The 13,250-nt window shown below is 39.4% G+C and overlaps 1 protein-coding gene across 1 annotated transcript in view; it reads right to left on the reverse strand.

Annotated features, from left to right (window-relative positions):
- Positions 1-13,250, reverse strand: part of IARS2 (isoleucyl-tRNA synthetase 2, mitochondrial) — a 59,644-nt gene continuing 46,394 nt past the window's right edge. Inside the window, exons 20-23 of the mRNA XM_003419881.3 lie at positions 12,331-12,476; positions 11,450-11,640; positions 1,628-1,772; positions 1-467 (exon numbers count right to left, since the gene is read on the reverse strand). Of these exons, the coding sequence (XP_003419929.1) occupies positions 325-467; positions 1,628-1,772; positions 11,450-11,640; positions 12,331-12,476 (625 nt within the window). The 3' untranslated portion in view covers positions 1-324. The remainder of the gene's footprint in view (positions 468-1,627; positions 1,773-11,449; positions 11,641-12,330; positions 12,477-13,250) is intronic.

Genomic DNA, 13,250 nt, shown 5'->3' on the forward strand with positions numbered 1-13,250 from the left:
TTTTCCAGGATGCCTTTATTTTCAGACATTGCTGTGTCAAAAAGATTTATAAAATATAAAACATTTCGGCTTAGCCACATTTGAAGACACGCATAATCAGTGTCTGTGTTCTGAGTAAGTCTACTGTGGATACATAGACATACAACCTCTATTTCTGCACATATTCACACACATTATGCCTTCTCTAGTTACAGGAACTACTTCCTGTGTTGTTCTGATTCTGACCTTCACCTTCCATTCATTACCTAAGTCCTGGGTATCTTTCCAGTACTATGAACAGTCCACCTGAACCCCCGTCAGCACTGTCAGCATCAACGTGAGGTCCTACTTTCCACCAGCCACTTCTGCACATCGAGGGCAGAGTGCATCTGAAGACTCAGCTGTGTACTTCCAACAACGAGGGCATTTCTCTTTAGTAGCTGGCATGACGATTACTTTATATGAAGATTCTTCGCGAATATCACCACCTGTGAAAGAAAATGCATGAACATTCTGACAGGCCATTCAACTTGTATCACTCATTATTCTTACTTAGTTTAGCTGGGGCTCCTGCTTCAAAGCTTTCTCCTTCCTGCCATGGGAAAGCTTGTTAGGTACTCATTTGCCCCGTTACATAAATAGCCAAGACGATGGAATCACAGCATTGGGCAAAGGAAAGGGGCTGAGAAACTTGAGACCCTGTGAGGTTAACTGGCGTTTCCCCAGGTCACTGAGCTCTGCACCCGCTCAGGCAGAGCAGGCCCTCTGGCTCTGCACCCAGGTGTGTCTGGGATAAACTGCACCACCTCTCCATCTAAACATGCAACTGAGAAAAGCCAACTCACAGCAACAACTATTCTCCCTACTCAAAACTTCTGGGTTTACACAAAAGGAAACAAATCTTCCCACTGTTATTTAGACCTCAGACAGATATAGTCAAGAAAGTAAGCTACTGTTGATCTTTCTGAAAAAAATGTACACTGACATTTTGAAAAGCAAGTTAAGCCAGATCTTTATGCTCAATGCTGCCAAGCCTCGAATATAAAAATGACCCCTACAAACCAGCCTCCTACCACCTGCTGGTCCTCAACACTGACGAAGAACACAAGCAGTTACACCTTTCCCAAAGTATCTGCGTTACTCTGCCTCCATTTCCATCAAATGAAGATGAACTATGTTGATAAATGTCCCCTATAAAACAGAAATACCTATAAAATACTTCCTTATGAGGTATAGCTGTGGGAATGAGTTCAATAAAACTTCCTTCCCCCCTCATCGGGAAAGGCTAGATGATAATAACTCTTGGTTGGGTTGTGAGGTATAGGGAAATTCAGAATCAGCACCGAGGAGGGCCGGGCAGGCTGAACAGAACAAGGGTACTCAGTATCAAAGGAGAGACACAAGGGAAACAGGAGTGAGTCAGACTAACTTCACAAGACTAACAATTACTCAAATGAAGGAAAACACTCTCCCTCTGCTATCTCTAGCCCTCTGTTCCCAAGAGTTCTGGGTAGGACTCTTGAGGGCTGGTTTAGAAACTTGGCCATTGTTTCCATAGAAAGATGTATTTCACACACATATCTGCCTTTAGAATACAGGAAAGTTCAAGGTGATGTAAATTATCGTTCTATCCTCACCTCCTCCTTACCTTCTAAATTGATGAGGAATGTTCCTGTAAGCTCAGTTGCATCTGCAGTTCTCTCTCGTGGCTCCTGACTGAGTAAAGTTGTCTGGGAAGCCATCATTAATTCATTCAACTGAGAGGTGCTAGAAGTCTCCTGAGTCTGGAGCATCTGGTGGTAAAATCCAGAAAAAAAAAAAAGTAAGTAAGCTGGCGGTAAGCATGTGAAAATTATCAGGGATAAAGTGAGAAGTTATGAAAATAGACACTGTAAATTCTTTTGTAAGGAACCTCTTGGTATCATTATGTCCTGGGCTTATACTACTACTAAATGCATCAATTCTTACTACTGTGAAGTTTTAATTAAAATCTTCCAATCAATACTATTATCGAAGATATGCTCTATGTCAGGTACTTTGCTAGATGCTAAATGTCCATTACTTCTAATCGTTAAACAGAAATCATACAGTGTTTACCATCCTCAAAGAGGTAACCTGCCCAAGTTTTTCAACCAGTAAGTGATAGCTGGAGTACAAGCCCAGTCTACCAGGCTCAAAGCTCATACTTCATTTTCTGTGTCATGCTTCCTAGATTAGAAGAGGGGTTAAGATGCTGTGTAAGCAAAGACCTGCTTTTAGCAATATAGACCAATGGTGGCAATCTGAGAAAACCACAGAACTTTCTGCAAGTACACTGAATTTGAATGTTTAATAATAACACTTTAAACAAATATAGCACTTTAAGAAGCAAGTGAGAATAGTGGGGTGAAATATTTTATGTTGAAAGAAAAAACCCACCAGCCTAGAGTTCTCTATCTAGAGGAATATCTTTCAACAGTGAAGGAGAAATAAAGGCATTCTCAGACAGACAAAAAACTGAGGGAATTTACCACCAGGAGACTTGCCTTGCGAGAAATGTTAAGCTCTTCAGAGAAAAGGGAAGTTATACAGGTCAGAAACATGGGAATAAAGAAGAGTGCCAGAAGAAATAAGTGAAAGTAAAATAAATCCTTTATTTTTCTTATTCTTAATTAATCCAATAGATAACAATTTGTTCAAAATAATAATAGCATCAGTGTACTGAATAAAAAGAGACCCTCAAGGCAATGGATCGACACAGTGGCTGCAACACTGGGCTCAAGCATAAGGACGTGACGATGGCGCACGACCGAGCAGTGTTTCGTTCTGTTGTACCTGGGGTCTGGAGTTGCTGTGAGTTGGAACCAACTCGACCGCACCTGAGGGCAACATCAACAACTGACTGATAATAGTTTATGGACAACTGAAATGTACAACAGCAACGTAGTAAGGGAAGGAATGAGGAATTGGGAATAGCCTCAGGTACTTGCACTACGCGTGAAGCAGTATAACATTAACTAAACGTAGATTTAGAGTGTTGTAAATGTGCACTGCAAACTCTAGGGCAGCATTAAAAGAATTTTTTAAAAAAGTACGATTGAGTCACTAGGATAGGACAGAAAATGGAATCACAGAAAATGCTTAATTAAAACCAGAGAAGGCTGAAAAAGAGAAACAAAGAACAAGGATAACAAAGTAGTTACAAATATGGTACTACTAAGCCACGTGTATCAATCACTTAAACATGCATATGATCTAAATACAGAAATTAAAAGATAGAGACGGTCAGAGGCTCAGTGCATAAAAAGACAAGACCAACTGTGCTGTCTACAGAAACCCACTTTATAAATACAGAAAAATTAAAAGAAAAGGGATAGAGAAAGATATATCATGCTAACACCAATCAAAAGAAAGCTAGAGTAGCAGACTTCAGAGCAAGGAAAATTATCAGGGATAAAGAGGGGCATTACATAATGATTAAAAAACCCACTGCTGTCAAGTTGATTTCAACTCATGGTGACCCTGTAAGATAGATTAGAGCTGCCCCATAGGGTTTCCAAGGCTGCAATCTTTACAGAAGCAGATCGCCACACCTTTCTCTCACGACCTCTCGGTTAGCAGCTGAGCACTTAACCACTGTACCACCAGGGCCCTTTACATGATGACAGGTCAATTCGCCAACGGGCTGTAACAATCCTTAATGTGTATGCACTGAAGATCAGGGTATCAAAATATAAGATTCGAAAACTAATAGTATTGCAAGGAGAAAAAGCCCCTATTACTGCTGGAGACTTTAAGAACACCCCTCTGTCAGCACTAAGAGACCAGCTGACAGAAAGTCTGGAAGGATATAACTGAACTGAACAGCACCACCACTCAACTGGACCAACTGCCATTTATAGACAGACTTCATCCAACAACAGCGGAATTCACATTCTTAAGTTCACATGGAACATTCACCAAGATAATATCCTGGGCCATAAAACACACTTAACAAATTTAAAAGCAATTATACGAAGTATCTTCTCAGACCACAACAGAATTAAACTAGAAATCAGTAACAAGCAGATAGCTGGAAAGTAGCAAAATATTTAGAGATTAAGCAACACACTTCTAAATAAAACAGATCACAGAAGAAGTCTCAAGAGAAATTAAAATATATCATGAACTAAGTGAAAATGAAAATATAACTTATCAAAATTTGTGTCATTCAGCAAAAGCAGTGCTTACAGGTAAATGTATAGCACTGAATGCATATACTAGAAAATAAGAAAGATCTAAAATGAATAAGCTTCCATCTTAGGAAACTAGAAAAAGAACAAATTAAATTCAAAGTAAGCAGAAGAAACAATAAAGATGAAAGTAGGAATCAATGAAACTGAATACAGAGAAAAACAAAATCAAAGCTGGTTCTTTGAAAAGATCAATAGTTGATAAATATGTAAATAGGCTAACCTAGAAAAAAGGGGGAAGACACAAACTATTAATCTCAGAAAGGTATAACAAAAGACTATTACGAACAACTCTATGCCCACAGACTTACTAAATTAGATGAAGTGGACCGATTCCTTGAAAGACAATAATCTACCACAGCCCACACAAGGAAAATTAGATAACCTGAATAGGCCTATATCTATTGAAAAAACTGAAGCAATAATTAATAACCTTTCAAAACAAAGCGCTAAGCTCAAATGGTTTCACTGCTGTTCTACCCAACATTTAAGGAAGAAGTGATACCAGTTCTCTACAATCTCATCCGGAAAACAGAAGGAGGAGCACTTCCTAACTCATTCTGTGAAGCCGGCATTACCCTAATACTAAAACCAGACGAAAATACCACAAGAAAGAAAAAGTACCGAATACTACCTCCCATGAGAATATATGCAAAAATCCTCAACAAAATATTAGCAAATCGAATCCAACATAATTTTAAAAATAATTATACGCCACAGCCAGGTGATTTATTCCAGGTTTGTAAGTCTGGATCAACATGTGAACATCAGTTAATTTAATGCATCGCATCAACCAGCTGAAGAAAAATCCTGTGAACATACAGATTCAGAAAAAGCATTTGACAAAATCCAACACTTGCTAATAACAAAAACTCCCACCAAACTAGGAATAGGGGGAAATTCCTCAACTTGATAATGAACATCTACGAAAAACCTACAGCTAACGTCATACTTAATGGTCCCCCAGATCGGAAACAAGACACTACTCACTACTCCTGTTCAGCATTGTACTGGAAGTCCTAGCTGATGCAGAAAGAAAAGAAAGGGGAATCTAAAAGGTATATATATTGAGAGGGAAGATGCAGAACTGTCATTGTTCAAAGAAGATATGATTGTCAACATAGAAAATCCCAAAGAACCGACAAAAAACCTGCTGGAACTAATAAATACAGCAAGGTTGCAGGATACAAGGTTAATACACAAAAGTCAACTGCTTTCCTGTATATTAGCAATGACGAATTGGAATTTGAAGTTCAAAACACAACTCCATTTACATTAACACACACACTTACACAAAACCCAACTCTGCAATACCTAGGTATAAATTTAACACAATATATACAGGATCTATATGGCAAAAACTATAAAACTTCAACGCAAGAAATCAAAGAAGATCTAAATAAATGGAAAGATCCTCCACGTTCATGCATCGGAAGACTTGATATTGATTGTTTAGATGTCAATTATTCCTAACAATCTACAGATTCAATGCAATCCCAGTGAAAATCCCAGGAAGTTACTTTATAGATACCTACTCAGAATGTTGTTGTTAAGTGCCCTCAAGTCAGTGATCCCGCGTACACTCAGAATAGCCAAGACAATACTGAAGAACAACAAAGTCAGAGGACTGACACTGCATGACTTCGAGATTACTACGAAGCTACAGGAATCAAGAGAGTGTGGTACTGGCAAAAGAACAGACAAATACATCAATGGAACAGAATAGAGAACCCAGATAGAAACCCACACAAATATGGTCAACTGATCTTTGACAAAGAAGCAAAGGCAGTCCAATGGAGAAAGGATAGTTTTTCAAGAAATTCTGCTGGAAAAACCAGACATCCACAGCAGGAAAAAAAAAAAAAAAAAGAATCTAGACATAGACCTTACACCTTTCACAAAAGTTAAAATGGATCACAGACCTAAATGTAATATGCAAAACTATAAAGCTTAAAGAAGCTCACACGGGAAAATTTAGATGTCCTTGAGTTTGGCAATGAGTTTGTAGATACAACACCATGAACACAATCCATCAAAGAAAAAAATCCATTAAGTTGGACTTCATTAAAATTAAAAACTTCTGCTCTGCAACAGACATTGTTAAGACAATGAAAAGACAAGTCACAGACTAGGAGAAAATATCTGGGAAACATGTATCTGATAAAGGACTTCTATCCAAAATAATAACAAGAATTCTTAATTTAAAACTTATCAAGAAAGCAAGCAACCCTATTAAAAAGTGGCAAAAGATCTGATACCTCACCAAAGAAGATATACATGTGCAAATTAAACATATGGAAAGATGTGCAGCATAACTTGTCATTAGGGAATTTCAAATTAAAACAGCAATGAGATACCATTATACCCAAGTCAGAATGACAAAATCGAAAATACGGACACCACCAAGCGCTCACAAGGACGCGGAGCAACAGAACATGAAGCAAAAGAACTCTCATCCGCTGCTGGTTGTTCCTGTTGTTGCTATGTGCCGTCCAGTCACCTCCAACTCATAGCAACCCTGTGTACGACAGAATGACACTGCCCAGTCCTACGCCATGCCCACAATCACTGTTATGCTTCAGCCCACTGTTGCAGCCACTGTGTCGATCCATCTCATTGAGGGTCTTCCTCTTTTTCACTGACCCTCTACTCTACCAAGCATGATCCCTCCTGACAACATGTCCAAAGTATGTAAGACACAGGTTCGTCCTCCTTGCTTCTAAGGAGCATTCTGGTTGCACTTCTTCCAAGACAGATTTGTTTGTCCTTTTGGCAGTCCCAGGTATATTCAATATCCTTTGCCAACACCACAATTCAAAGGCATCAACTCTTCTTTGGTCTTCTTTATTCACTGCCAGCTTTAGCATGCTATGAGGCAATTGAAAACATGATGACTTGGGTCAGGCACACCTTAGTCATCAAGGTGACATCTTTGTTTTTCAACACTTTAAAGAGGTCCTTTGCAGCAGATTTACCCAATGCAATGTGTCTTTGGATTTCTTGACTGCTGCTTCCATGGCTGTTGATTGTGGATCCAAGTACAATGAAATCCTTGACAACTTCAATCTTTTCTCCGTTTATCATGATGTTGCTCATTGGCCCAGTTGTGAGGATTTTTGTGTTCTTTATATTGAGGTATAATCCATACTGAAGACTTGTAGTCTTTGATCTTCATCAGTAAGTGCTTCAAGTCCTCTTCACTTTCAGCAAGCAAGGTTGTGTCATCTACAGAACGCAGGTTGTTAATGAGTCTTCCTCCAATCCTCATGCCCCATTCTTCTTCATACAGTCAGCTTCTCAGATTATTTGCTCAGCATACAGATTGAATAGGTATGGTGAAGGATACAACCCTGACACCTTTCTTGACTTTAAACCATGCAGTATCCCTTTGTTCTGTCTAAACAACTGCCTCTTGATCCACGTGCAGGTCGCTCATGAGCACAACTGAGTGTTCTGAAACTCTCACTCTTTGAAACGTTACCATAATTTGTTATGATCCACACAGTTGAATGCCTTTGCACAGTCAATAAAACACAGGTAAACATCCTTCTGGTATTCTCTGCTTTCAGCCAGGATTCATCTGACATCAGCAATGATATCCCTGGTTCCACGTCCTCTTCTGAATCCAGCCTGAATTTCTGGCAGTTCCCTGTCGATATACTGCAGCAGCTGCTTTTGAACGATCTTCAGCAAAATTTTGCTGCATGTGATATTAATGATATTGTTCGATAATTTTCACATTTGGTTGGATCACCTTTCTTGGGAATAGGCATAAATGTGGATCTCTTCCAGTTGGTTGGCCAGGTAGCTGTCTTCCAAAATTCATGGCATAGAATAGTGACTACTTCCATCTCAACTGATATTCCGTCAATTTCTGGAGCCTTGCTTTTCGCCAATGGCTTCAGTGCAGCTTGGACTTCTTCCTTCAGTACCACAGGTTCCTGATCATATGCTAACTCTTGAAATGTCTGACTGTTGACCAATTCTTTTTGGTATAATGACTCTGTGTATTCCTTCCATCTTCTTTCAAGATGCTTCCTGCATTGTTTAATATTTTCCCCATAGAATCCTGCGCTGTTGCAACTCGAGGCTTGAATTTTTTCTTCAGCTCTTTCAGCTTGAGAAATGCAGAGTGTGTTCTTCCCTTTTGGTTTTCTATTTCCAGCTCTTTACACATGTCATTATACTTTACTCTGTCTTCTTGAGCCGTCTTTTGAAATGTACTGTTCAGCTCTTTTATGTCATCATTTCTTCCTTTTTAGTTGCTTGACGTTCAAGAGCAAGTTTCAGAGTCTCTTCTGACATCCATTTAGGCCTTTTCTTTCTTTCCTGTCTTTTTAATGACTCTTGCTTTCTTCATGTCTGATGTTCTTCGTATCATTCCACAACTTGTCTGGTCTTTGGTCATTAGTGTTCATCTATTCTTGAGACGGTCTCTGAATTCAGGGGGGATATACTCAAGGTCATACTTTCGCTCTCATGGACTTGTTCTAATTTTCTTTAGTTTCAACTTGAACTTGCATAGGAGCAACGGAGGATCTGTTCCACAGTTGGCCCCTGGCCTTGTTCTGATAATATTCAGCTTCGCAATTGTCTCTTTCCTCATATGTAGTCGATTTGATTCCTGTGTATTCCACCTGGCAAGGTCCAGGTGTTGCGTCGCCGTTCATGTTGCTAAAAAAGGTATTTGTGATGAAGAAGCCAACAGTCTTGCAAAATTCTATCAGGCAATCTCCAGCATCGTTTCTATCACCAAGGCCATATTTTCCAACTACCAATCCTTCTTTCTTTCCAACTTTCGCATTTCAATCACCAGTGATTATCAATGCATCCTGATTGCATGTTTGATCAACTTCAGACTGCAGGAGCTGGTAAAAATCTTCAGCTTCTTCATCTTTGGTCTTAGTGGTTGGTGCATAAATTTGCATAATAGTCATATTAACTGGTCATCCTTATAGGCGTATGGATATTATCCTATCACTGATAGTGTTGTACTTCAGGATAGATCTTGAAATATGCTTTTTGAAGATGAATGCAATGCCATTCCTCTTCAAGCTGTCATTCCCAGCATAGCAGACCATATGATTGTCTGATTCAAAACGGCCAATACCAGTCCATTTTCAACTCACCAATGCCTAGGATACCAATGTTTATGCGTTCCATTTCATTTGTGATTTCCCATTTTCATAGATTCATACTTCGTACATTCCAAATTCTAATTATTAATGGATGTTTGTAGCTTTTTCTTCTCATTTTGAATCATGCCACATCAGCAAATGAAGGTCCCAAAAGCTTTACTCCATCTACGTCATTAAGGTCGACTCTACTCAGAGGAGGCAGCTCTTCCCCAGTCGTCTTCTGAGTGCCTTCCAACATGGGGGGCTCATCTTCTGGCACTATATCAGACAATGTTCTGCTGCTATTCATGAGGTTTTCACTGGCTATTTCTTTTCAGTAGACCGCCAGGTCCTTCTTCCTAGTCTTAGTCTGGAAGCTCAGCTGAAACATATTTGCCATGGGCGACCCTGAAGGTATCTGAATACCAGTGGCACAGCTTCCAGCAACACGCAAGCCCCCACAGTACCACAAAGTGAAAGACACGTGCAGGTCACTGCCAGTAGGAATGCAAAATAGTACAGCTACTTCGGAAGATAGTTGGTAGTTTCTTACAAAGCTAAACATAGTCGTACTCCTAGGTATTTACCCAAGTGAACTGAGATCTTATGTCCACACAAAACCTGCACAGGAATGTTTATAGCAGTTCTACTGAGGTCTCATGTCCACACAGAACCTGCACGGGCACGTTTACCGCAGTTCTACTGAGATCTTATGTCCACACAGAACCTGCGCGGGAACGTTTACAGCAGTTCTACTGAGATCTTATGTCCACACAGAACCTGCATGGGAATGTTTACAGCAGATCTATTCATCAACACCAAAACTGGAAGGTGAAGAGATAAATGCACTGTGGTGCATCACATACAGTGGAACATTACTCAGTGATGAAATGATTTACCAAGGCATGACGAGTCATAAAACTAAAGAAAACCCGTTGCCGTCAAGTCGATTCCGACTCACAGTGACCCTATAGGACAGGGTTTCCAGTGGAGTGCCTGGTGGATTCGAACTGCTGACCTTTTGATTAGCAGCTATAGCTCTTAACTACTACTCCACCACGAGTCATGCGGGATCTTAAATGCATATTGGTAAGTGAAAAAAATCGAGTCTGAAAAGGCTATATATTCTATGGCTCCAACTATATGACATTCTGGAAAAGGCAAATTTATAGAAACAAAAAGACCCGTAGTTGTTAGGGTTGGGGTGAGGGGCAGAGGGATGAGGAGGTGGAACATGGGATTTTTAGGGCAGTGAAACTGTTCTGTAGGATGCTGTAATGTTGGATACCTGACTTTCTACAGTTGTCAAAACCCACAGAAGTGTACAACACAAACGGTAAACCCTGGTGTAACTTACGGACTTCAGGTAATGTGTCAATATTGATTCATCAATTGTAACGAATGTATAACATCAATGCTAAATGTTAATAGAAGGAGAAACTGTGGGAAGGGAAGAGTGAATATCTGGTAAATTTCTGTACTTTCTGGTTAATTCCGTAAACCTAAAACTGTGTGAAAAAATTAAGTCTATTAATTCAGCTTGTCAACCAAAATAAAATGACTATTTTTTAGAAAGCTATGATACCAGTAAAACTTTTAAACAAAATACTTATTACCAATTCTCTTCTTAAGCATTAAGATGATAAAAAAAATCTTGAGTCAATATGTTAAAACCAATCTAACAAATCAATCCCTAAGAATCCTGAAATTCTGAAATGTTCTGGAAATGAGAATAGAATGAATGTTTGCGATAAACATGAACGTCTACTAGAGCTAATGAATTTTCTCCAGATCTCCTGAGATAAAGACAGACATTTTTTTTTTCTTCCTTTGAATCTCATCCGGATTAACAAAATTCTCAGAAGACCAGACCCTTAATAAAAAACTCCCCATTTTCATGTTTTCTAACACTACTGCCATACATTTACGGCATCTGTATCCTAGATAGCCCCGAGAGCTCCTGTTCAAGAAAACGTTATTATGAATCAGTGGTATTATCAGGACTAGAAGACAGAAATCTAAATTTCTAAATTGAAAAAAAAAAAAAAAAAAAGTATCATACTTAGACAGATTATTAAAATCAAACTTCAGGTGCAACTGTAAGATACTGCAGACCATTTCCAAAGGCAGCTTGCTGCTTACCTCCATTATCTCAAATAGCAGGCCAGGCTCTATCACGATGACAACCTGATACTCAGCCGCGTTTTTGCCGGGGATGCTTCCAAGAAACGAGTCTCTCATTGCACATGCGCTCTCCACTGCCTCCTCCAATCCAGGCTTCTTCCAGATAGAGCTGGTATTAATCCACCCAGTACGGAAAACACTCCTGGGTTCTAGAAAAACAACGGCCCAATTAAAACTGATTTACATACATCCTCAATTGGCACTGAGCTCTAAAACCGTTACACAGTGACTGTTAGGTAGAAGAATTATTATTTATGGTGCTCACTTGACGAAATATTATGGAGCCATTCAAAATGTTTCCAAACATTTATGTCAACATTGGGAAATAACTGTTACATTTAAACAAAACATAAAATACTGGTAAAATCTCAAAGAAAAATAATACTTAGCAAAAAATAAAATAGAAATACCCTAATATTGACAGTAGCTGTCTGAGTATTAAGATTGAATGACTTTGCCCTCTTCTTTCTAAACTTCTACAGTTTCTAATTTTCTGTAAGTTTAATACATTCAGGAGAGTGAGATACTACCATAAAAATATTTACTAAATCTCACTATACTTTGTTTTAATAAAACCTAAAGTATATTTCTGAACATTATAAATGGTATTTAAGAAAAAGTGACTTCTCAATATTGTGAAGCTGCTAATACATTGTAGAAAGCACTGGAGACGGCGTGCAGGCCGTTCTGAAACATGCCTGAACCTACAAAGACTTGCAGAAAGCACTAAATGACCAAGGCATGCCATAAAGCAGCCATTGTTGGCAGTAGATAAAATAAAAAGCTGCACCCTCTGGCAGGATGGTCTTCATTTGGAGGACAAATGAAATATTCCCTACCTTTAGCATAAGGTATGTGCTGGAACACCTCTTCAGCCAAGTGAGGAAGAATGGGAGCAAAGGAACGAACTATTACATCCAAAATTTCAACTAACGCGGTTTGACAGGAGCGTCGTTTGGGATCATCTTCACTTTCACAATAAAGCCTAAACAGGAAGAGTTTATTCAGCAGTGGACACCACTGTATGTATTATGATAGCCATGCTAGGCTCTGCCTCAGGTTGAGTTTACAGTGGCAATCCCATGGTTCTAAATCACCTTATGAAGAATAAAATATCCTATCACACAATTTTGTTGATATCTTATCTTCCATTCCCCTTTACTCCCTCCAGGCGTTCCCACTTCTCAGAGAAGTAGCTGTGCTGCATCCAATTCTGTCTTCAGATAAGATACGAACGCGAATCTGGACCACTGTGCTCAAGGACAATTAACACGCTAGGTGCTGCGACTCTCCACTCCCCACAATGCTACAGTGTTTTAAGGGAGGGCTCAGGAGTTAGAGTCCCTCTGTGGGAAGTCCTGGGGTGCCTGGAGTAGGCTGGGGCTGGTACCTTACGCTGGACTAGTTAGTATAAAGACAACACCCTCACTTGCAAACAGGAGCAACAGCTGAAGACTGGGCACTACACCCTCTTTTAAAAGGATATTGCTAATACTATACAGTGTTATCCTATAATAATTGCCTGTATATTTACCTGTCTTACCTTCAATGGCAAATACAGTGCTCACCATCTCATATTAGTAGCTACTACTCACTGAGCACCTCGTCAGACAGAGCATTAAGCATAGGCAGGCATTATCATTCCCTTTTAGAGAAGACTCTGAGATTATAGGATAAGTTGCCACAGATCCTATAGCTATTAAGTTGCAGGACAAAAGTTCAAAATCAGGCTCAACCCCACACCCCAATTTCTGAGTAA

Source organism: Loxodonta africana, chromosome 25 (genome assembly GCF_030014295.1).
Source record: "Loxodonta africana isolate mLoxAfr1 chromosome 25, mLoxAfr1.hap2, whole genome shotgun sequence".
Taxonomy (NCBI): domain Eukaryota; kingdom Metazoa; phylum Chordata; class Mammalia; order Proboscidea; family Elephantidae; genus Loxodonta; species Loxodonta africana.